The 26,700-nt window shown below is 43.1% G+C and overlaps 1 protein-coding gene across 1 annotated transcript in view; it reads right to left on the bottom strand.

The window, feature by feature from the left end:
- The window catches only part of LOC310864237 (calcium-binding protein 8-like), a gene marked incomplete at its 3' end in the record, with an annotated part of 59,489 nt that overhangs the window by 5,317 nt on the left and 27,472 nt on the right, over positions 1 to 26,700 (bottom strand). The window contains exons 4-5 of the mRNA XM_083772852.1: positions 23,816 to 23,928; positions 4,421 to 4,577 (exon numbers count right to left, since the gene is read on the bottom strand). Of these exons, the coding sequence (XP_083628978.1) occupies positions 4,421 to 4,577; positions 23,816 to 23,928 (270 nt within the window). The remainder of the gene's footprint in view (positions 1 to 4,420; positions 4,578 to 23,815; positions 23,929 to 26,700) is intronic.

Genomic DNA, 26,700 nt, shown 5'->3' with positions numbered 1-26,700 from the left:
TCCCAAACTCTTCTCCCTTCTGGCTCCAACACTATGGAATGCACTTCCCATCGCAGTCAGAACTGAAGCCACACTCCCAATCTTCCGCCGTTTCAGACTCCATCATGGCTCGTAGGACTTGCCGTAGCCCCTTAGATAGCACTTTATGTAGACTTAGATAGCATTTTATACAGACTTATAGCATGTTACGTAGACAGCACTAGAATTGCATTTTATGTAGTCATAGCACTTTATAGTACATATGTATAGTATAATATAGTATGCATAGTTTATATATATAGTTTCATTATATAGATAATCCACTGTTACGTTCTTAGCTTACCCATGTTTCATGATTTTTATTTATGTGATGTATGCCATGCTTTTTTGTTATTGCTTAAAGGTATATTCAGTGATTTCACTTAATTCAAATATCACTTATTTTTTTGTTTTGTTGTGATAATCCTCCCTACTATAGAGTGTGCTGACCATATAAGGAGTTCCTCCCTGTCCCCAGTTAACCCCTGGGGGTCAAAAAACCTTAGGTTTCGTTTTTGACTCTCTATCCTGATTGGACGAAAGGCTGGGTCCCACAGCCAAAAACTAAACCTAAGGTTTTTTGAGTGAAATCACTGAATATACCTTTAATGTAAATCGCTCTGGATTAAGAGCGTCTGCTAAACGTCTAAATTGTAAATTGTGATCACTATTTTATTTGTATGTCCTGATAAAGCACACTGCCATAGTAATAAGCCTTGTAAATCAAGATTGACAAGATAATTTAGCTCTGCATGACAGCATGATTTCCCTGGTTTCACCAATAGAGCCTAGGGTAGTGCTTTTAGAGAGGAACATTAGAGCAGGTCATTTAGTCTTTGTGAAAAAACTGTTGACACATAATTATCCTAATTGACTTGCGGTAACAGAATGACACAATGTACTTCGCTAAGCTTTCATGGATGACTTCCTTCACTTCCACAACTTGGGTTCTGCCAACTAAATTATTAGATTTTCCATCAGTGAGTAGTCGTGTGTTGATGTATGAAGTGCGCACACATGTACAATTCTACAGCGCATGTAAACGGCTTAAAGGAGACTTTGGGGCTAGAAGGCTTTCTTATACCTTTATTTGTAGTTGTTACCTCCCCACCACCTTAGCGAGCGAGGAACTCTGTTGTTTTTTTAAAGGGTTTTTTTTTTTTTGCGGCGTTCGCCTTTATTTTATATTTTTTATAGAGGGACAGACAGTAGGCTTACAGGAAATGGGGGAGAGAGATGGGGGAGTGACATGCAGTAAAGGCCGAACCTGCGGCACACTGCCAGACTCGGACTACTTGTTGTTTTTAATGTGTTCTATAAATAAAGTTGGATTGGACTGGTTCAGGCTAGCCTGGCTCCAGCCCTGAATCGCCTAGCCTGCATGCCAAGAGCCATAGAGTAAGACAGAGTTATGCAAACTTTTGTTCACTTCATGGGGCCAGTCCAATGGCGGCTCCTCCACTTCTATTGAATGGGGACAATGAATGGGGACAACCGGAAGTTTACGGAATGCATTGCAGTCTATGGGCTCGCACAAGTACATGAACCACATGACCGGGCTGTTTTCTACCCCCTCAATATCGCAACTCTTCTATTAGACGGCTCTGGCCATGCCCATTCAAAAAACATGTTCTGGTGATTAAGGTCTGATGACTATCTACAGTACATGTATGGTCTGATGACTATCTGCAGTACATGTACTGTATGTGATTAAGGTCTGATGACTATCTACAGTACATCTATGGCGGTGCTAGATCATCTCGTTTTCGAGGGGGTCCAGCAACATACAGCAACATACAGAACAATACAACAAGTACATTCATACATAATCGAGGACAAAACAAACAAAGCTCTCCTAAAACTAGCCACTCCCACCCCACCTAATCACCCGCAACATAGTATAAATAAATCAATATAGTCATGTAATGATACAAGTATGTAAAGATGTAAAGATGATGAACATACACTACACCGGAAGCCAAACAGGCCGAGCACCATAACAGACATGCGAATGCGATATCCTGCATTAACAACATTGTTGATGAATACACAGAGTGAGAGTGCAAACATGTACGTGCATCTTAGTCATTAAAGGACAACTTTAGTTTTTTTTCAACCAAGGTTCATGTTTTAGGTTGTTATTAGAGAAAGTTAAAGATGAGTGTTAATTTTTTTTCATTTGCTGCTTTCTTTCGTTTTAGGGATTTGAGCTGTTTTTGACAGGGGGGCGGGGGCATTCGAGCACAGGGCTAAATATGTATTTCTTTACAAAAAGTTATAGCGATATATTTTTGTATTCTTTACTATAGTCCTACTAGACCCCAAGAAATTACATTTGGCCACAAAATATCACGGGATCTACTGAATGTGTCAAACTGACATATTGAGCCTATGATGGCTTCCCCCCAGTAGGCTACCTTCACATTCAGTAGATCCTGTGATCTTCTGTGGCCAGATGTCATTTATTGGGGTCTAGTAGGACTATAGTAAATAAACATAAAAATAATCGCTATAAAATTTTGTAAAGAAATACATATTTAGCCCCATGCTCAAATGCCCCCGCCCCCCTGTCAAAAACAGCTAAAATCCCTGAAACGAAAGAAAGCAGCAAATGAAAATAAATTAACACTCATCTTTTACTTTATCATGTACATGAACTTTGGTTGAAAAAAACTAAAGTTGTCCTTTAAATAGTAAATTCGCAGCATGATGTAAGATACAGAAAGAACTAGAAAAAGTGCCCTTCTGGGCACAGGTCTCCACCAGGATGAGCAGATGTGAAGAATTCCAGGCAAAGGTTTTTCCTTGGCCTCTAGGGAGTTGGCATACAAAGTTATCCACAGATCCGTGCAGTTAGAGGTAAAAACACTTTTCGGCCAGTTATAGCGCCACCTTGAGGCTGAGTTGAAATTGTTCATGTGGCATTTCGTCCTCGGCCTAGTGGGAATGTGGGTGCACAATTTCACGAAAATCACGCGATGTGTTCATGATTTGCAGCATTTTGTTTGAAACTGAGCACTCCTGTGAACTTTGGAAGCCAATCTTTACCAATCAGGATGAAGTGTGAGAAATCTGAAAGACCGGTTTCGTTGAATGGCTCTAGAGAGACTGTGTACCAATTTGCGTGATGTTTGGACAAAATCTGTAGGTGTACTGTGCAAAAACTTGTTTTGCACAAAGCGGCCTCTTGGTGGCGCTATAACAGGCCGTTCTGGAAAGTTTGCGGCAGAGGTTCATCGTTGGCATCCAGGGAGTGTGTGTGCAAAATTTGGCATCGACCGGGTTAACGGTGGCCGAGATTAGCTGCTCACGGACACACGGACGGACGGACACACACACGGACACACGGACGGACGGACGGAGTGCAAAACATACTCTCCCCCCCATGCCTTCGGCCTGGTGGAGACAACAATCAGATTTAGAAACAGGAGCATGGTGTTTGAAGATGAGTAATGATAGACACTGAGTTAATGGATCTGAGGGAACTGGGGAGATTGTTCCAGTCGACAGGAGCTTTAAATTTAAAAGCACGTCGACCAACTTATTTTCTGATGTTGGTGGGGACTATTAACCTGACGCTGCCAGATGGGGGCGGTATTGGGTAACCATGTTCCCCAACACAGCTTCCATCTGGGATCTCTCACTAGCCTGGGTAAACCCACTCCCCCTGCTGGACAACATTTCATTCTGCCAGGAGGGGTGAGTCTGGCATAATCGCCTGTGTGGCTGTTTAGCCGTGGGGCGGGAGAGTAGCGTTGACGGACAACCCCTTCAACCAATCAGCGTATATCAAAACAAGAGGCGTCATCTAAACGCGTTCCGTTCCTACTTCCTCATTCCCATGTTTGTTGTTGTGAATGAGTCGAGGAGTTCACACGTCATCAACTGCTCAAATCGTTCCTGATTGGCCAACGTGCGCTGTCAATCACAGAGCCCTGAGCTCGGTCGCGGATTGGCTCGTACCAAAGCTGATACAATCTTAAGGACTTTGTATTACCATTTAGCCAGACTCACCCCTCCTGGCAGAATGAAATGTTGTCCAGCAGGGGGAGTGGGTTTACCCAGGCTAATCTCTCACGGAGTTCAGCTAACACCGATCCGTTTTTGTTTACAATTAAGTGAATTACAGACATTCTTTTTTTAAATGAGAAAAAATAAAATAAAGAAAAAACACTTTTTTGTTTTCAATTTTCTAACCGGCTGATTTCCAATGGCATAAAGGCCTTCAATCAATAAATCATCAGGTGCTGATTTATTGAGTAGTAGTGGATCTGACAGGCATGCATTGCTCTCTCTCTTTGTCGCACTGACTCCCTTACTCTTGCACGCACAGTCACAGACACAGGCAACAGTAGTGCCTTTGTCACAATGCTGGCATGGGACCCACACAGGCAGCACTCACCTCCTTCATACTCTGTGTGACAGTTTCCAGAGTTCTCCTTCAGGCTCTCCTCCTCGTTGATGATGATGTTCTCGATGTCTTTCATGGTCAGGTGGTCTCGGAAGGCGTGGAACAGGACGTGTTTCAGCTCCTCCAGGGTGATTCGCTGCATGTCAAACTGCAGCGGGGGGGGGGGACAAAAGGGCACACAATTTCATTTCCACGCGGTCTGTGTATGATTTGTGGATGAAGTCGTTACTAGGTAACACAAAAGCACAAAAGCAATACCGTTTGTACTGAATCAGAATCCATCATTATTATGCAGTTAAAAAAGATACATAGGAAATGTATCTCAAGGTGGTGCATTATGTGAACTAGACCTGCACGTGCCCGTCGCAGTCGGCCACCGGCCTACTTGGGAACGATGCAACTTGGGAACCAATGAGTATACATGGCCATAGCACCCGTTTTAACTGTCAGCCGGTGTCCCACATAGAGATCAGTGTATGTGCCTGTGTGTGTGAAGACTGCAAACTGAAAAGTGTACTTGGCAATCAATTGGGCCTGATTGGTTGAGCCCCAATTGGCTGAGGCAGAGGCTGGAAATTGCACAGGTGAAAGGAATTGGCCTCATTAGGCCCACTGGCAGAGCCAGCTGGCCCAGGTGAAAGGAAATGGCCTCATTAGGCCCACTGGCAGAGCCTGACCAGAGCCTTTTGTGGTGGTTCTGGAGAAGCGTGGGACCGACTCGATACCTGGCACTGCACTCCCTGTGGGAGTGTGGAACGCGTGTGTCGAATGTTAAGTCGTGGGTCAAACGGTTCTCGAGTTACGTGCATTACAACCGTACACACACGGACGTACGCATGCAGAGACGTGGCGCTTTTATAGTAGCATGGATCATGGTGGTGGTGTTAGAGTTAGACAGTGCTTGTGGATCCTGCAAAGACTTTAAGCTAATGTTGAAGTTACAGATCAGCGTTCAAACATTACTCTAGCCGAAGGAGAGAAGCTGGTTGCATTTCTCTTTAATGAGCAGATTGAGTTCTTCCTCTCGGGAAACAAATAAACGGCCCACGTACGGTGGGTGAATTAAACGAGAATCAATTAGTTTAGTCTCAGTAGTCACGCTATGAGTTAGATTAAAATATGGATATTTTTATACCAAAATAAGCTAAATTGTTATACATAAATCAATCAACAACAAATTAACTAACTAGGGGAATCATTTCGGAGGTGCACGGCAAACTTGGTTCCGCCAAGCTGCTTTAATAGAATAGAACAGCTGCTTTATTAGAATTAAACCAAACACATGGCTATGTTACAATAGAATTGGGAGTTTGTAAACTCTTTATTTGAAACACTTTTCACTAAGAGCAGAGCACCAATGTTTGGGAGTCAATATATGAGTCATGATCACAATATAGAGGGTAGGCTATGCGCGTGACATCATCATCATACCCGGAAATTATGCAGGAACGCTTACAAATAGAAAAGTCCTATCTGATTGCATTAAACAACGTTAACCCATTCTGACCTGAGATCAGATTCACACGAGGTTTCCGCCGGACACACACTGGTCTGATGAACCCATTCTGACCTGAGATCAGATTCTAAAAATGTCAGTCGCTCTTCGATTTTTCAAAAATAGCAGACCTACAAGCTCGTATCGCGCCACTCGGTGGCGCGATATGAGCTTGTAGATCTGCTATTTTTCAATAGCTAAAGCATAACATGATGCTGACACCAAAATGGGTGCCCACAACGTTAAACTCACTTTGCCACTTTACCACTCGATTTGCTCACTCTATGCATGCGCATATGAAATGATTGATTATGAAAATCTCTGATTAGTGGACATATGTGCAGTTGAGTATTGATATCAACTGTAAGAATATCAACTTCCTTTTACAACTCTGTTCTTTTCCCCACTGAGAAAACATTTGCATAACTTCACACCTGACCTGCTGCAATACCCCCAAAAACTGTCTTTGATTGTCTGTGATTTATTTGAAGCGAATCCATTGTGGTCTCGTGGATAGTCCATATTTGCAATATTCTATGTCAATAATAATTATACATTTTGGTCACTGAGTTAATGTGACGGTTCATGAGCGCGGAGACTGCAGGTCTAGCCAAATTCTGTATGTAAAATCAACTCAGTCTGTAACCCCACCCAATCTGTTTGTATGTTTCATGCCCATTTTGGGCGGGAACCCATTTTGGTCTTAGCATTATGCTATGCTTTAGCTATTGAAAAATAGCAGATCTACAAGCTCATAGCGTGCCACCGAGTGGAGCGCTACGAGCTTGTAGGTCTGCTATTTTTGAAAAATCGATGACTGACATAGAAACATAGCTTTTTCAGAAAACTGCCAGGATGTAGAAGACATTTTTAGAACCTGATCTCAGGTCAGAATGGGTTGAAAACCTAGGAAAAGGCAATGTTAAACCAGTCTTAGCTGACTGGCCGTGTCCAGCGGTCAGGCAGTCTGTGTGCTCCCGTGGGCCGGCATGGTCACGGCGAAGCTCTCTCTGTCTTTGTCTTGGTTTCAATAAATGGTACATCAAACTCAGAGGAAATCTCTCTCTGCCTGCGTTCTTCATCTGATGCTTTGATGCAAGGTTTTCACTACTCTACGTTACACTACAGTTTGCTTTAGAGAGCTCCATTCTCTATAGTTTAGTGGTGTCTCTGTTCGTTCAGATATGACATAGTGGCGCCGAATCCGGTCGTGATGATGCATTTTTGCGTCAGGCGGAAAGAACCAGTGGGCTTTTTGGGACAATTCAGTTTGATTTTTCGGCAACCGACGTTCAGTCTACACAGCGGGAACAAGTGATCTTCTCTTCGGCGATCGAAGGAGGGCGGCGATGCTGCGCGCTGCAAGTCTACCGCAGTGGCGTTCAACGACAACAGCGGAGAACGACGGTGCAAGCAGTGCGCTCCGATGTGGACGGCGGCCTTCGGCGACGAGGCGGAGGGAGCAGCCCTCCAGGCTCCAGCTACAGCGTGTCCACAGGGACCTGCTTCTCTTCTCACTGCAGTTTTCTTTTCTACTTTTGTCTAAGATACAACGACATTATAGAACAGCTGGAAAAAAGACTAATATGTGATGTCCTCAAGTGATCTGTCAGAAGCAATTTCACCGTGTATAATATGAGGCTGTGTGGACATTTTGTCACACAGTCCTGGGGGAATTCATGCAGGGAATGTGAACTCATTTTCCGGTTCACTTTTTTGAGAGGAAACAAATCAAACAACCATACTATAATATAACTCATATAACAGTGAGATTCCCAACTGTTTCAGGTCGAGACCCAAGAGAGTAGATGTTTTCCTGGGACCCAAACTAGTGAAAATTGCAGATCTACAAGTGCACAACGTGTCGCTTTGCACCGTGTTGCAAGCGAGTAGATCGGCTATGGTCAAGTAAGTGACGTGGTTTGCGAGATTAGCCGCAGACAGACAGACAGATACTCTTCTATCGCCCTAACCCTGACAGAAAGGAATAATTACTTTTCTTGGTTTGAAGAAAAATAAACTGTCATTTACGGTGGTTTGAATTTAATTAATCTATGCAGCGTTTAATAAAGAAACTTTGAGGTCATTAATCTTGTCTCCAAAGTTCTTTACTGGCAATCAACGACGTAGAGTCTGTGGGGGCTCTGCTGGCAATCAATAATACTTAATCTGACTTAGAAAGACATTAAAGGACCACCATTTCTTTCTACAAGCTACGAGTTTGTAGGTCTGCTATGTTTAAAAATCGTGAAAATGTGTCACAAATCTTTGAATATATATTCTTTCAGAGCGAACATTTTTAACTCAAATCTTTGCTTCTGGGTGGGTCCCTGGAACTACATATTTTCAGATGGTGGGGCGGAGGCATATTAGTTATTACATATAAGTTTTCAGAAAAAAATATTTGTTTACATTTCGACCTCAGGCCTAAATGGGTTAAGAGCAGCAAGACAAACAGCGAGGGGATGGATGTTCCACAGTGTAGGGGCTGCGACAGCAAAGGCACGGTCAGTCACCTCTGAGCCTCTTTTTTTGTATTTGGAATTTCTGAGTCGCCCGTCTGCTGACCTGAGGGTGCTAATGGACCTCCTATCCTACCTAGGATAGGGGCGGCGGTGGCTCAGGGGTAGAGTGGCTGAATGGTAACCGTAAGGTTGTCAGTTCGAACCCGGGCTCCCACAGAGTTGCTGTCGAAGTGTCCTTGAGAAAGACACTGAACCCCTAATTGTGCTTGGTTGGTGCCTTGCATGGTTTCCGCCGCCATCGGTGTATGAATGTGTGTGAATGGGTGAATGTAATGCAAAATCTCTGTAAAGCGCCTTGGATAAAGGCGCTATATACAGTAAATGCACCATTTACCATTTATAGGAGGTCGGCGATATACTGTATAATAAGGGAAAATTTGCGAAATGTGTGGAAAATCTGCAAAAGAAATGCTTACCACTAGCTTTCTTCACAGATGTGTTCATAAAGGTGTCTACTATTAACAAAAAGTTTGTTCCAACCCAACTCCCTTGGGAAACTTTGTGACAGCTGCTGAAAGTTGGGGTACCATTAACAACCAATATAAGGCAAACCTTTCCAAATGTCATTATACTTTAAGTAGCATGTGTCAAACTATGCTACTCATGAAGTACAGCCAAGTCTTGCATCGTTTCTCCTCATAGCTGACTACTCCCTAATGTTTATAATGTGACCTTGGTGGAACCGCACCGCACAAAACGATGGCATCGCTGGGGGACGTCAACAAAGAGAGAGAGAGTCTGTGGTGTTTCATTTACCAGGGAATGAGTTATGAGCCCACAAGACAGTATTAACTCAACGAGCCCCCCGGCGGCCCGATAACAAAAGCCCATTTCCCCAGTGCTGACCACTTTTGTACTCAGGCAGTGAGCCTGAGCACAGGGACATGATTTGTTTTCCATCTAGTTTTTTTAAGTATTTTTGAGTGGTGCAACCACTCCAAGGAACAGCAATGTCCGTGTTCACCTATGTGTTGGTTCACCTATGTGTCTGTGTCCGCCTATTAATGAGCACCAGTATGACTATTAGTACCAGTAGGGGCGCTGTTGTGCCAGAAACAGAGAGACAGATAGTGCTGCACTGTTGCCTGCTAATGAGACGGGTGTGATGTTTTTTAACTTCTAGTTTTTTTCATTTTTTTCACGATTTTGTAAACCATTTTTCACCCCTGTGTCAATCTCTAGTTTTATATAATGCCTTGCACATAATCTCATTGCATCTATTCTAACTAATCATTTTAGTATTTTACCGAATTGGCGCATTTGGTGGCGCCGAAAAATGCCCATGTGTATGGCGGCGAAATTGTCGCTGTGATCGGCTGGAAGGTGTGGCATTCTGCACTGTCATTCGCTGAGCATTGCATAACGGGTGTGCCACAGGGGACACCCGTTATATAAAAGTGGCAGATAAAGGGGGGAGAGGGGAAGTAAACGAGAGAGAAGGGGGAGAGAGAGAGAGGGAGCCGAGAGAATAATTAATAATAACTTGAATTTATATAGAGGGCAGGGGCTGCCACATACAAGGCTCTATCGCCGAGGGGCCGCTTTTTCGCATGACGGATGGTGAGGAGTTCCATGTCCGAAGACCTCAGGTTCTGTTCAGGGGTGTAGTCCTTGAGGAGGTCTGTCAGATATACTGTGGGTCAAGGGCATGGAGGGATCTGTAGGTGAGGAGGAGAAGTTTGTATATGCGGAATTTAACCGGGAGCCAGTTGAGGCGTTGGAGGGTGGGGGTGATGTGCTTTGCACATACTGCAATCTGTCAAGGGTATTGTTGGAGAGGCCGAACAGAACACCGTTGCAGTAATCCAGGAGATGAAAGCATGGATGAGTGTTTCTGCAACAGAGTCTGGAAATGAGCAAGACCATGAGCTCTGTTTTCTTGCTGTTGAGTTTGAGGAGGTTGGCGGTCATCCAGGTCTTTATTTCATGAAGGCAGTTGACAATGGACTGTGGGGGGAGCAGAGCGTGCACGCACCACACAACCCAAACTCTGCACATACTTTGGGTATGTTATTGTAGTAGACGAGGGGTATAAAGGCACAATTAAGCTATCGCATCCAGCTATAGGACATACAGCATTGGATGATCTAATGAACATGTTGAAGTGATCTCTCTCTCCCATACTGACGTCACGTGCACCCAGTGCATGTAAGTGGAGAAGCCGGACAGTTATAGCCTGCAGAGGAGTTTTCTGACCTATTGACCCTCAAGAATGGTCAGTATGGTATACTGACTGAGTCCAATTCCCAAATCCTGCCCATGGTGGTATAATTGTGTGCACAAATGTACACACTCTTACTGGGAACTGTCCAATTCCATGCACCACTGGCCGTCATGTTCATATACAAGGAAGTACACATTATATTGACTTGTTTCCCTACAGACTCCCATATGGTAACTGAGCCATGCATTGCACAACAAAGAGACCCAACCAGGAGAATCGGGGACGGATGAGGACATCGAGGATACCCCAGGATAACGGATGGAGGGAGAGTAGAGGAACCAAAAGGAACCAGAGAGAAGGATGTCTGATGAGAGGGTCTTGGCCACATCGCTACACAGACCAGCTCCCGACGCTCTGACCTGAGCGTCCCAGGCAATCCAAGGCACTACAACGAGAAGCTCAGGGGTTACCCAGACCAGCGATCCAACCCCTGCCGCTTGCCGCCTGCCACGCGACCTCTCTCCCTCAGAAGACAGACGACCCCAGTCTGCCTCTCTCTCAAAGCTCTCAACAAACCAACTCTCAGGAAAGTGATGCATTACATCAAGTTTCTAAGTTCATGGCAAAGAACATTATCTATCATATAGATATTTCATTATCATTTGATTTGTTTCTTAAATTCTATTTGAACCTGTATTAACCCTTGTTTAAGAATTCATTTGATTATTGTTCTACTGAGTTTGTCTATAAGCTTAGGTGTGGAAATAAATTGATTCATTTTTAAACAAGTCTATTATTTGCTCAAGAAGTTGAACTTACTGGTTTTTGACACATGCAAAGTAAGAAAGGCTATGTAATGGAAAATATCTCTTACCTTCAAATTCCATAGATTTATTGAGATAAAATAATAATTGATTATTTTATAATCTTTTTAATTATTTTATTAGTGGTTTAACTTAAGGGTTAAATACAAATTAATCTTGTGCTTATTACTAAGCTCATTTCACCGGTGCCCCTTCTAAAATTCAGATTGATTTTGACTAAATTTGTAAACTTATAATTCATATTTTTGAATAATTCATAATTATGAATTACACCGATATAAAATCTACAGGATTACGCTACATTATATCCCCGAACGGTTATGGACGATATTATATACATTTGAATATAAATTGCAGCAGACAATAGAGTGCCATGTGAAAAAAAAGAGGAAATAAATATCATGTATTGAAATAATCGGGGGTTACGTTTGTAACATATATCCATCATATCCTATCATTACATTTAATTAGAGGGTGACTGAAAAAAAGCTAAACTGAAATAACAGTTCTTCAGTTACTTTCAGGGACCAGCCAAGGACAGGGGTGTAGCAGCTGGCAGCAGTGGTGCATGACATTTCACGTCAAAGCAAGTCTGATGTGAGGATTCTCATGCGCTAGTGGCAGCATTATGCAGGTGACAGTCTATTCACCATCCATCATCCCGCTGTGGCCAGCTGACAGCACTACAAAACACAGAATATACTGAGGATGACACTGATGTCATGTGGTGAATCTGAACAAAGTGCCTGGGAATGAGCTGCTGGGCTGGGAGAGAGAGAGAGAGAGAGAAAAATACCAAAGCCAAGAATAGTTTAATCCAGCTCGGCTGGCAGGGGGGGTCATCATAAGTGTCTGCTTCAATGTGCATGTTTAGGAGGTCAACACTGGGCTGAAATTAAACCACACCAAATAAAATTAACCAAGACACCTGGCAGGTTTCCCAGCCACAGACAAAAGACACAGAATCCTGAGTCTCTTATGAGCAAAGCTCATTATATTTTACAAGAAGCCCAGTAAGCTACTTGAAAAGAAACATCTTTTGCAATGGCTTGGCAGCATATCCCCTCTACACACCAATATAATTTAAAGGGAAGTCGATTATATGTCCTGCCAATTTCAGAGCCAGCAATATACAGTAACCGTTGTAATTTGGGGTGAGGTCTTATAAGTCCTAAACTGTTATAACCAAACCTTCCCGACAATATATTAGGCTACGTCAAACAACGTCACAACAAGGGCCAAGGTGGTGACCCCAGATGGTAACAGTGAGGAGTTTGATATCCGGGCCGGGGTAATGCAGGGGGATACCCTAGCCCCTTTCCTCTTCATCATAGTCCTGGACTATGCACTCAGGAAAGCCATCAGTGGACGAGAGCAGGATCTTGGCTTCACCCTAACACCAAGGAGGTCAAGACGACATCCCAAGGTAGTCCTGACAGATCTGGACTATGCGGATGACATCGGCCTGCTCTCTGACAGCGTGGAACAAGCTCAGGAACTCCTGAACAGAGTGGAACTGGAGTGTGCCAAAGTTGGCCTTAGGCTAAATGCCAAGAAAACTGAGGTTATCACCTACAACATCTCACCGGAACATCCACCTCTCACAACAACAGGAGGCACGGTGCTGAAGGAAGTCAAGGACTTCAAGTACCTGGGCTCATGGGTCAACTCAACCGAGCAAGATCTGAAAGTGAGGAAGGCACTTGCATGGAGGGCCCTGAATGGCATGACCAGTGTATGGAACTCCAATCTCCCCCGACAAATCAAACTCAGCTTCTTCTACGCAACAGTGGAGTCTGTTCTCCTATACAACAGTGAATGCTGGACCCTGAAGACAACCCTGCAGAAGTCCCTTGACGGGTGCTACACCAGAATGCTGCGTGCAGTACTTAACATCAGCATGACTGTACATGTCACTAACAAGACTCTGTATGAGGGATTACCAAGGGTGAGCCAGAAAATAGCAGCCAGGAGAATGAGACTAGCAGGACACTGCCAAAGGCATCAAGAACTGCCAGCCAGCAAACTGGTGCTCTGGGAACCAACACACGGGCATCGATCACGAGGACGCCCCACGCTAACATACGTGGATGTACTCAAGAGCGATGCAGGAGTGCAAAGTACCAACGAACTGGCCGGATGTATGGAGAATCGGGATGACTGGAAACGACGATGGAGGGCTCGTCTGAGGACGACCTAGAGAGACGTCAAACTGGCCCCTTCCATCGAGACTTTTAAATCTCTCCTTCATAAACTAACTTTAAACCTCCCTTGTCCGGGCTTTCACACCTTTATACCTTGGCTTTTTAACCCTGGTTGAGAGTTTCTATGGTGCATTTTTTTACTGTGTGCTGAGTCGCTGACGCTGTGGTGTGTCTCCGTTTTGTATTGCAGGCTCATCATTGCAGTTAAAAAGGAGAGAGAAGAGTTGTATAAAGTGCATAATATGACAATTGTGAGTGAATAAATATAAAGGTTCATCACCATTTTGTGCATCATGAAATGTAAGCGACCATGTCATACTGAGCAGAGCAACTCACTCACGGGGAAGAACTCGGAAACGAACGCAAACAACGGCCTCGACACAGAAACATACACGTCACTAAAATAATTAATAATAATAATAATAATAAGGGACAACGGAGACAGCGCTTCTTTCACCTGACAAATATCACTATGTGATAATTTCTTGTTTCTATTTAACAAAAGTGTTATGTGTATGCTCTTAGAGAATGCACTGTTTTCTGTGTTCCTCTCCCCCTCTAAGGATTCTACTGCTTTTCTTCAAACCCAGGTCCAGCTCACCGTGAATAATCATTCCTCAACTCTGCCTCACTATCTCATTGGTCATCCAATAATCCGTCCACCAATCATCTCCACTCCCTTCCAATAAATGCTCCTGTACTTGCAAACTGTTCACACGGAGACCCCTCTGGTTGTCTTCAAGTCTTATGTGTGTGGCCACTGTGACTGTGACTTTATCGATTGCCCAATCAATAAAGTCAGTGAACAACCCCTTTGAAGTTCAAAGGGATCAATTACGAGCTCCTGCTGAGCTCCCCTTCCCCCCTCCTCCCCCCCACAGACAGAAAACACCCCGGCACAATTATATAGTGGCTGTTAGAGGGGGGGGGGGAATGCTAAATATATAAATATATATTTCTTCTGAAATGGCAACCGTTCTGTCCTGAACCTGGACATGGACGGGAAGCCGGTCCAGACTGTTTTACAGTCTACGGTCCAAAGTCTCCAGACTGACTCTGCCAGCATTCCTCACATGAGCATACTGTAAGTCACCTGAATATTTGACTTCTGATGCTTTGGCTCTGCAGTTTTACACTCGCCTAATAGTTCACCGGGCATGTATGTAACCCGTATTTAACCAGGGGAGTCACATTGAGTCTCTCATTTAATCATTTGCAAGTGAGACCTGGCCAAGATGTGCACATGTGGATGATTTAAATGAGGATTTTAAGATACTGTAGATCGGTTAGCAATATGCATATATGCATTAATGCATTTATATATTTTTTTTTTAAAGATTAGTTTTTGGCTTTTCTGTGATAGTATCACGTGAAGACAGACAGGAAAGAGGGATCGAGAGAAGGGGAGAGACATGCAGCAAAGGTCGTCATGAATGGGACTCGAACACACGACACGCTGTCAGGCCAAAGCCTATATGTGGCATGCGCCTGGACTGGACCACTGGACCGCCCCGCCTTTATATATTTAAATTTATACGTTTCGAGGAAGTAATCTGATTGGTTGAAACGGCTTCTAGCCGTGGATCAAACCAGCACCATTCACCACCTAATCAAAACAAAAGAATTCAGCTGCTCTGTTTTCCCAGAGCGCTAGCAAACTCTTGGGACACTTGTTATGTGGTCGTAGTGACTACATCTGTCATTAGTTTTAACTGTTGTATAATAATATTCACGTTAAACCACACCCTCTCGTGTAATATTGCTTAATTAAAGACAAGTCAAGGATGAAAATACAGATAATAAAGAGAACTTAAGCCATTGATTTGGCTATCAATAGCCAATTACTCTTGGTGATATTAATCAAGGAGGAATTACGGCCATTAATCTGTGGAGAGGAGCTGCTTAGAGGTCACCACCCTCGTTAATGGGATTCGCTGGGTCTATTACGGCCTGCTGCCTCAACATGTACGTACGGTAATTCATTGCCTGGACTTGGAAAAGAGCCAGACGATGATGTGAGGACAACGAGAGGACCAAAGGATTCGAACTCGGGTCAATTTTTTTTAAATAGCAGACCTACAAGCTCGTAGCGCGCCACTCGGTGGTGCCCTATGAGCTTGTAGATCTGCTATTTTTAAATAGCTAAAGCATAACGTAATAGAGCACCGAAGTCTGACCAGTCCCCAGGTTCATGTATTTTTTTAGTTGCATTGAACTCCCCATAGGAGGATTTTAGATCGCTTCATATAAGAACTGTGTTTGAAAAATAAACCGATAATCTCTGCCTTTCTGTCAGGGGGGTGGCTGTGCGTCGTTAATGATGTCCATTCATATTTGATACAGCCAGTTTCTGGAGAAAATGTAATTAATGTGGCCGCAAAAGCCTTGAAACTACATATGGCAATGTCGCTGCTAATATACGTCACGCCCAGCAGTCAACATATTGCGTTCCTGAGATTCCTCGTTGACATAAGCTCAGCTGGCGGTGACTCGACTCGTACTAACCACGAAACATTAAATATCAATGAAACAAAAATAAAAATAAACGTAATTAACGTTCAGTTTCTGTTGTGCGACGGGCAGATGCAGCCACCCGCCTACCCGGAAATGTAGTCTCTGAGTTGTTTGACTCGTTTCTAACGCTTATTTTGTTACTCTTTGGGTATATTTGTACATTTCCACCTTCAGTCGATGCTTCATATCCATATGAGTGAAAAGGCCGGGGTGAGCGTTTTATTTTTCAAACACAGTTCTTATATGAAGCGATCTAAAATCCTCCTATGGGGAGTTCAAGGCAACAAAAAAAATACATGATCTGGGGACTGACGCCCTCTACTGGAAGTGACGTCAGGACTTCGGTGCTCTATGCTAACACCAAAAGGGGTTCCCGCCTAAAATGGGTTAATCTAGTCTAGTGGTTAAGATATTTAACTTTCACATGGGAGACCCGAGTTTGAACTTTGGATAAAAGTGCTATATATATATATATATATTCACCATTTAAGTAGATATATTATTACTCACATCACTTACTTATTACTGCCAGGAAGGAACTGTTTGGCTCATTGCTGGATATGATTGAACCGTTTCTTACACTGAGAAACACTTCTCATAGGTCCGGTACTACCGACTAGTATTAGCTGCATCTGTTATTTCCACTCAAGATCATTTGATCATCATCTGCTCTTGGCTACCAGTTTGAGGTGCCAAAGATTTGCTGACAACTCTGCACCGCCCACACAACAGGACATCAGTTAGCTCATGGGCAAAATGATGGTTCCCAGGCTTCCCCCCCTCCTTCCCTCCTTTTTTTCCCATCACACTGTGGCAATTACCAGTAGATTGCAGCACAGCACTCTTAAAAGTAAAAAGAAAAAAGAAAAGCGGTCATTTGACTGGCTATATGACTGAACTCAACTGCAACAAACTCATTGACAATATATTCAACCTAATTTAACCCATCTCGTCCCCGCACTGTGGGTACTACTCCGACCTTCTTTGGCCCCCGAAAATACTAATAGTGCATCGTCATTAGGCTCAGGGTTGTAACTGAGTACAAGTAATCAGGATTATGTAATGAGAGATTCATTTCAGATATGGGAAAAGGGAGTGATGAACTCTCTGCAAAGTCTTGTTTATATTCATCCATTGGAAGGCAGACCAAACACTAATACAGAGCATAGCAGTACCTTCCAATGGATGAATATAAACAAGACTTTGCAGAGAGTTCATCACTCCCTTTTCCCATATCTGAAATTAAAATCATCTCCACATAAACTTCATACCAAGCAGTCCTTTTTTAAATGTATGCACTGTGTTGACTTGGAGAGAAAATGGGGTGCAGTACTTAGTTTAGACAGTTTTTGGTTTAGACTAGTCATTGGTTAGACCAGTCATTAGTCCTATACAACTACAACCTATCTCAAACCCTCACCCTAAACCTCCCACGGGGCAGCACACCCAAACCTAACCTTAACCCATGTCTAACCAATGACTAGTCTAAACTAAGTATGCACCCCGAGAAAATGTTACCTCAAACAATCTCAGGCAAAGGCAAATTCATCCACACAGCACAGAGGGGACTTCTGAGCACATCACGGAGCAGGCAGATCAAGTCATGCTATCTTTGTTAACACAGTGAAAAGTGATAGTATGAGGTAATGAACAATGTCTTTTTAGCAGCTATCCAAACTAGAAATGTTCCCCATTAACAACAATGGCACACTACACTACAGTATGATTTTTTGCAATGAATTTTCCTTCCAATAAATCAAGGACAACAGCCTTTGAGGCGTTCAGTTTGACTGACAGAACTCACAGAAGTGCTTAAGGGGTGTGTGTGTGTGTGTGTGTGTGTGTGTGTGTGTGTGTGTGTGTGTGTGTGTGTGTGTGTGTGTGTGTGTGTGTGTGTGTGTGTGTGTGTGTGTGTGTGTGTGTGTGTGTGTGTGCGTGTGTGTGTGCATGCGTGCGTGTCACGCCCCCTACCCGGACTTCCCATTACTGTGTTTTGGTCATGACTGCTGTAATTAAATGAATCACTAAAAGGTATTCAAGGTGACTCACATGCAATTAAACCTGTATGGAACATGGGGAGGGGGAGGGATTGGAGAGGGGTTGAGAAGGTGGTATAGTGGAAGAGAGGAAAATGGAAAGATTGGAGCAATGGCTTTCAAAAAGAGAGTGAGTCACTCTTTTTGAAAGCCTTTTTCATTCTTGATAGAGACGGACATGGATGGACAGAGATAAACAATGGCAGTCTGTGGTGAGCGCTATAAAAAGGACACGGATGAATGAATCATTGTGTCACCTTGTTATCAAGGTGGTTTCAACAAACCTTGTTCTCTCAAGAAGCTGTTCTCAACAACAGTCCAATTGGATCCATTAACTCACAGAGTTAACAATGAGGATTTTACTGCGCACCATAATAAGCCTGTTGGTTTCCTGCAGTGAAGATTTGTTTGCTGTTTGTAAACTGTGTGGGTATTGTCTTTGAAATGTACAACTGAAAAATCACACCCGTGTGAAGTGAGGGGCGCTCTTATCATCACACATCATCATACATCATCATCACACGTCAGCCTCAGAGGTAGAGTGGCCGGTAGAGAGACAAGGCTCCCCCAGAGTCAGTGTCCTTGAGCAAGACGCTGAACACCAAATTGATCCCGATGTGCTGGTTGGTGCCTTGCATGGTTTCCTCCACCATCGGTGTATGAATGTGTGTGTGAATGGGTGAATGTAATGCACATTGCACAATCTATGTAAAGCGCTTTGGATTAAAAAAGCACTATATACGATTTGAAGGGGAAAAAACTACCTCAACATTTGCTCCAGAAAGGTCAGTATAGTCACCTGCTTCCAAAGAAACTCTCGCATTGAACAATGTTTAATTTTCCTTCAGTCGAGCACACCAGTTTTAGGCACATGATTGATTATTCCCATTTCCCACATAGAGTAACTTAATGAACCCACATTACACATTATTCCATTCTTATTATAATTCATACTTGACCATGATGTTTTATTCATCAAAATTGTGTCGTTTCAATTCTTTCTAAGTAATTGTGAATGAAAAATTATGCCCTGGCACAGATGAAGTAAAGATGAAGGTATTTAATTCATGACATGACTCCTTACTTATGAGGAAACCAGGAGGGATAGGGTAATGCAAAGTATGGACAGAATAATCCTTTGTCCCAAAGCAGATGGGCAGGAAAAGTGAAAGGCCTTGCAGCGGCCAAGTTCACTTTTAATAAGCTAGCTAGACCATTGCTTGACTCAGGCGTGTCACCACCATTCACTGTGCGTACGACGCGACACCCCCACTCTCACAGATAGCTGATTTCACCCCCCCCCCACACTTTTGACCACCGACTGACTGTATTTTTGTGTTTGTTTGTTTGTTTCCCCTATATGAAAGCCTATTGGCCCATTTAGATTGATTGAACGGAGACTATGCCATTTTTGCCTAGCCAAAGCATGCCTGGAGTGCTCTAGTCTAAACTAAGTGACTGGAGTCTGTCTCATTTCTCTCCGAAAGTCCTTGAATATGATGGAATATGATTAAGGATTACTGTCATTTTGGTAACATCACACTTCATCACACTCCAAAAAATGTTTTTTTCTTTTTAAATTGTTCTAGGGTCCACAAGGGGGGCAGCATTTCCTGACGAAGGGGTATTCAACTACTTGCCCTGATGAAGACTACTTTGTCAGTCGAAACATGTTGGCGCTTTAACATTAATAAAGTACCTTGATTTTATATCCACCCTCTCCTAAATTGTATACATTTTTGAGTGCATTTCTCCAGCATTTCAGTCCCTTTGATTCTTGAAGCACCAGTTTTTAAACTTTTTCTGCACCTCCATCGAGCACCCAGTTGATTGTCTTTTTTCACTGACCTACATACAGTAGGTGAGCTTAAATAACCCACCTAATTGGTCAGCTGATTGTCACGTCAGCGGATGACATTATGGGTGTATTGCACAACACTTTATACCAGGGGTCTTCAACTGATTGTGAACGAGGGACCACCACCCTGACTTAGAGTCAACCTGGGGACTGTTTTGAGTGGGGATATGCATGGGCTAAGATTAGTGCCTTTGTAACACTTGTTTTGCATCCCACGTGTACACAATTACAATTTAGTCATTTGCCCTAAATACATCCCACTGTTTCTATAGTCTCTTTTTCTGTTGAATTTCTTGACCTCCAACTTCTCAGTAAATTACTACATGGATGGTCATCATAGGTCACCAGATTATTCAGTTCACGGTTTCTCAACTAGTGGAAAGGAAAAAAATCAATAAATCCTACATTACTAAATGCATGGTCAGGGACCACATGTAATACCTCCACGGACCACCAGACAAGAATCATCTTGTAAATATATAATACTGCAATGTGTGGCTGGTCAGGCTAGGGCAGCCCCATGGGAGACTATTTATTTTACAGTTTGTATTTTACTGAAAATAAAAGAGCTTGGGGTTCCTTATTGATCCTCTGTTGAGAACCCCTGCTTTATACACCCACATGGTAAAGTGCATGTGTGGAACCTCTCGAGTGTATTCTGGCTGACTCCGACTGCTGAAGAGCATGGGGTTCTCTAACATACTTAACGTACTTAATAAGTCTGCTAGTGCTCATCCAATTACACAGTAAAATCCTCAGCGTTCATTTATCTCACGACACAAGAGTGCACAAATGAAACCAATTGGACCCTTAAGCCCTGATGGAGACCAACTCTGGCACCCCATGCCAGTGAGAATAATTAGTTAATGTCCTCCAAAAAAGCCAGTCAGGGTAAAAGAGATTTGCAAAAGCACCGTTGAAAGCTTAGATAACTAAGTTATCAAAGCTAAGTGTTGCACTGTTGCCGTTTGCCTGTTTGTGATTAATTAATCCAGTACTTTAAGGAGGAGGTTTGGACACTTAAATATACTCAGATTTCACTTGAGCACTTAGAGAGCGTTCATCAGTCATTGTGCTGCCCAAGTTTTTTCTTCAATGGCCTCAAGAACTTTGCTGACCTCATGCCACATTTAATATCTTATGGAAAGCCAGTGGAAATCTTTGACTAATGATGACACTAGAGGTAAGGCAATGAGGCCTCCAAATCCAGTAACTGGCAAAGTTTGTTATACACCTGTAAAATTGCATTGCAGTTGTGGCTCATAGGGCAGGAGCATGTAGCGAGAGGCAGCTTGATGTACAAGTACACCCTCTGGACATGATGCTAGTATGTCGCAGGGACTTACCCCTGATTCAACCCTTGAAGCTGAGTGCCAAGCAGGGAAACACTGGGTCCCATTTTTCACAGTCTTTGGTATGACCCAGCCGAGGATCGAACCGACCTCCCAGTACCAGGGCGTGCACTGACGATAAGGCCACTGAGTTGGTTGCAGTAGTGGTAGTACATCAGTATCCGTGAGCCAAGGTATTACTTACTAGACTAAAGTCAATTATATCCAGTCATCAGGGGCTCAGCTTCAGGTCAAACGAGTGAATGAGTTCAACAATATTCCAATTAGCACTTCATACTACTTGACTACTAAAGGGGACTAAATTATTATCATCATTGCAGTGAGAATTTAACTTGTTATTTCTAAGCACAAAACAAATACAGTATGTCAATATTCATCACTGCCGCTGAACAGAAGAAAATAAGTTACGATCAGACCACTACTTCGGGCAACACATCCTTTATAGGAATAATTTGCAATGAATAATCACTATTTCTGAACATACACAACACTTCCCACCCCTACCACCTGCCCATCATTCTTGGAAATAATTTAAAGCCAACTTTCCAGCATGTGCCAAGGTCAATGTTTCAGCCAAACCAGGCTGGAAGTGTGGGCATGCATAATTGCATATATATCGGAAGATTCACATCTTGATAGTGTAAATCACATTACTCTTCCCCCGGAGAGAAAACCCAGGTCAGGTCAATTGTATTCAGAAGGGGGAGACTTGAGTCGAGAGCTTTGCCAAGTGCTGCTGTGAGCGCCAAATGTCGCCTATTCCTCCTTTGCACTTGCTCAATTTGTCACTCATTTATCGCCACATCCCGCTGTTCGCACATTCATCACTTACTATCTGTCACTCTCACTAACTCAGTCACTGTTCTCATTTTCTCTCTTGCTCTGATTCGTCTGACTGCTGTCTCTGATATTCCCGTTGTAGGCTACCCCGGGCAGAACGAGACAAATCACACCCGTGTGAACTGAGTGGTGCAACTCCCCTCTCCCCCTGGCTCTCTCTCTCTCTCTCTGTAATTAGCAGGCAACAGTGCAACGCTATCTCTCTCTCTGTTTCTGGCACAACAGTGCCACTTTTGCTCCTACTGTTACTCTAAACATAGTCACATAGGTTAGGACGGACATTGCTGTTCCTTGAAGTGGTTGCACCACTCAAAAAAGGATCACACGCATGTGAAGTGAGGGGTGCCTTTTTATCATGATGATGATGATGTATACTATTGACCCATGATGGTAACCACAGTAACCGTGCTGCTACCGACTAATAAGACACCCAAACACAGTCGCATGTTGCCGCCGTTAGCACCTCTCAAAAAGAGGTGGTGACCTTTGACACAGCCGTACTAAACCCAGGATAGCCAAGTCCAGTCTGTGGACTTCCCACACCTTGTTGAAAACACTGTAATTAGTCTGTGGTCTGCACACACCTTGTTGAAAACACTGTAATTAGTCTGTGGTCTGCACACACCTTGTTGAAAACACTGTCATTAGTCTGTGGTCTGCACACACCTTGTTGAAAACACTGTAATTAGTCTGTGGTCTGCACACACCTTGTTGAAAACACTGTAATTAGTCTGTGGTCTGCACACACCTTGTTGAAAACACTGTAATTAGTCTGTGGTCTGCACACACCTTGTTGAAAACACTGTAATTAGTCTGTGGTCTGCACACACCTTGTTGAAAACACTGTAATTAGTCTGTGGTCTGCACACACCTTGTTGAAAACACTGTAATTAGTCTGTGGTCTGCACACACCTTGTTGAAAACACTGTCATTAGTCTGTGGTCTGCACACACCTTGTTGAAAACACTGTAATTAGTCTGTGGTCTGCACACACCTTGTTGAAAACACTGTAATTAGTCTGTGGTCTGCACACACCTTGTTGAAAACACTGTAATTAGTCTGTGGTCTGCACACACCTTGTTGAAAACACTGTAATTAGTCTGTGGTCTGCACACACCTTGTTGAAAACACTGTAATTAGTCTGTGGTCTGCACACACCTTGTTGAAAACACTGTAATTTTGTCCAAACCCTCTGAGAGCTCTGTGAAAGCACATCTAATCTATAAAAGGCAGTTTTGCTTGGTAAACAGCTGAAGGAATAAATTACATTGATTGTTTTTTATTTTGGTGTTACTGTGTGCCATCATGGACAGCTCCTGTCCAGTTGGCTTCTAGCCTGCCCCAGCCAGTGTGATTTGGCACAATAATGGCAGAGGGAGAATAGAGCCCAAGATTACAGCTTGGGCAAATGGCACCGGCTGAAAAGATGGATTACAAAATAAAGTAAAAAAAATCAAATACAAAGATCCATCCAAAAATCACCCAAATTAATGTTTCGTCAATTGCAAAAAACAAAAGTCTCATCGCCAAAAGTCTTCTAACCTAGCAGAGAGAAATGAAGAATGCTGGCTTACCTGCCAGAATATAGTGTCTATCGTGCTTCCCAGGAAGCCCTCCCGCGTTTCAGACGACAGGACTTTAGGCCCAAGGATCGTCATGAACTCGTCAAAATCCACCTGTCCATCACCTAAACAAAAACAATGTACAGATTACAAAACAACCTTTTCAATGACCATATCCACACGGCAGCCATTTTTCTCTTATAGTTGCAGACTATATCCATCATACTGTAACAGGTCAAAAGGAGAGGAAATGATCACCCCACCTCTTTATTCCCCCCTCCGATTTACTACTCCAACCTGTACATAGATTTCATGTTTTTTTTAGATGAATTGTTGTTTTTTATTGTGAGTGAGTGCTTAGGACCCAAATGGAAATAAGATCTTTCTTCGCTGCTGTCCTTTTGGACCAAATGCTTGACTGTGCCTTGTGCTTTCTGCATTTTTTTATTGTCTAATAAACATCAATCAATCACTGGTAAAAATTGTTTGTCTCTCCAGCTTTCTCTAAGATTTTTGTAATTTAAATTTCTTGTAATCTTGTGGCAGTTCACTGTGCCACTAACACTACATAACCACATTACAAAACATTACACTACAATACAACTCGCCATGATAACGCGGGACAATGAGGCAACGTGACATGACCTTGGGGAGATATGCCCAAGCCCCCGCCACCCCCACCCAGAAACGTGCCTGCACAGCCGAGTATTATCATCTTACTTGAAATGTGATGTGATGACTTCTTACCCCCCCCCCCCCTCTATGTTTTATTTTTCTATGATGCAAGAAGGATGTATTTGGCGCTGCACTGCGGCGACTTGGACATAAGGGCTACGCTTGCACGCGGGCCCTTTGTCTAAGACAAATTTCTTCCTTCGGAGACAAATAATAAAGAACCTTGAACCTTGATCAGGTCCATCCTACTTGAGTATTTTTAGTTGTCTCACTGTCTGTCTCTCTCTCTCTCACACACACGTGCGCACATACGTACGCACGCACGCACACACGTACGCACATGCTTGCTCACAATGATTTATTGGATGTGTGTTAATAGGGGACTGCACATGATAGCGTCTGAATTAAGATGTATGAGCTGTATTATGTGCGTATGTAAAGTATGGGCTTTTGGAGAGAAAGTCTGCACAGTGATCTACATGATTAATTGTCTTTTGATGTGTGCACACTGTGCACGCGGCACAGGTTTTAATGTATGGCATGATTCCAGTTCTCCGCGTGGAATAACACATAGCTTGTTGTTATGCATTGCACACACAGACACACAAAGAGTCTGAAAAGAACATACAATAATTTGCAATCACCCATGCAGGTTTTGCCACTCACTGCCGATTTACTACAGCCTCATATACAGTAGCTGTTGGCAGATCAGACCAATTGAGTGCAGTGACCTAGTTCTGCGGTTCTGCTCAGGTGTGTGAAATCTCTGCATGCAGACTATTCTGTAGGGTTACAGATTTGGTATGCATGTGTGTGCACAGCACACTGCCTCTGCTAGGAAGTGGATGGGAGGCAGTAATGAGAACTGGATGTTCCATAAGCACTGCTGACCTGTTACCTGGACATGGACATTGTGTTTGGAGAATGAATGTGAATGAACATTTTCAACAAACAACAACAACAACATTTCTAGCTGCTTTCACTGCACTTCTGAGGAGGATATAGTGAGCTACGGTTTTCTCCTCCTTACTCCAAGACGCATGCGCTCTAATACCACATAGCCAGAAGGCATCGTCACCTACTGATATGTCTGGTGACATAGATTCAGTGAATTGTTGACTAAGCACTTCTTAACCCATTTAGGCCTGACCTCAAAATAAAAAAAAACATCTTCTAAATCCTCCAGTTTTCTGCAGACCTACAAGCTCGTAGCGCGCCACTCGGTGGTGTGCTATGAGCTTGTAGATCTGCTATTTTTCAATAGCTAAATTATAACATAATGTTTAATACACAAAAATGGGTTAATCACTGAGAAAACCGTTTTCGCATATCCATCAATACCACTACACGAAGAAAATTGTATCTGACTTGTCAGACCAGCAGTTTGAACGACTGTTGCTGCTGCTTAGGATTCTTGCGATAAGCAGGGAAAGTGTTACTGCATTTTAGGCAACACCTTTTTTAGGTAACACCTTTCTCAGAAACACTTGATTAAAATCACCAATGGTCACCAATCACGACAAAGGCAGCCTCTTTATTTCCCGTGACACATTTTCCTGTGTACCTCTTTTGTTTCCCAAATAAATGCTTCCACTTAAGGGGGAATGTACGCACAGAAAATAAAACGGTCTGTGAATTCCCACTGCAACCAAAATGGCCTGCAAAGCAGCTTAAAGAGTTACAGTTATAAGTGAGACAATTTACAATTTAGGCATTTAGCAGACGCTCTTAATCCAGAGCGACTTACATTAAGCAGGAACAAAAAGCATGGGAATACATCACAAAAAAGCATTTATCATGAAACATGCGTAAGCTAAGAAAGTAACAGTGGAATATCTATATTATGAGACTATACATATAAACTATATATCTATACTACTATGCTATACATATGTACTATGGCGTGCTATGACTATATACAATGCAATTATAGTGCTGTCTACATAACATGCTATAAGTCTATCAAATGCTATCTAAGTCTACCGAAATGCTATCTAAGGGGGTAGGATAAGTGCTATGGGCCATGATGGAGTCTGAAAAGGTGGGTTTTCAGACTACGGCGGAAGATTGGGAGTGATGCTGCAGTTCTGACTGCAATGGGAAAACTCGAGGGGATGTACGGACACACTACAGTTATTAGTCATAATAAAACTCACATCCCCACCGTTGCTCTTCCTGGACAGTAGCTATATGCCTGGCTGCCCAAATAACGTTCTATCTAA

Source organism: Protomyctophum parallelum, assembly GCF_964188405.1.
Source record: "Protomyctophum parallelum genome assembly, chromosome: 9".
NCBI classification, from domain to species: Eukaryota; Metazoa; Chordata; class Actinopteri; order Myctophiformes; family Myctophidae; genus Protomyctophum; species Protomyctophum parallelum.
Note: the sequence above shows the minus strand (reverse complement) of the source record. Positions and strands in the feature narration are given on the sequence as shown.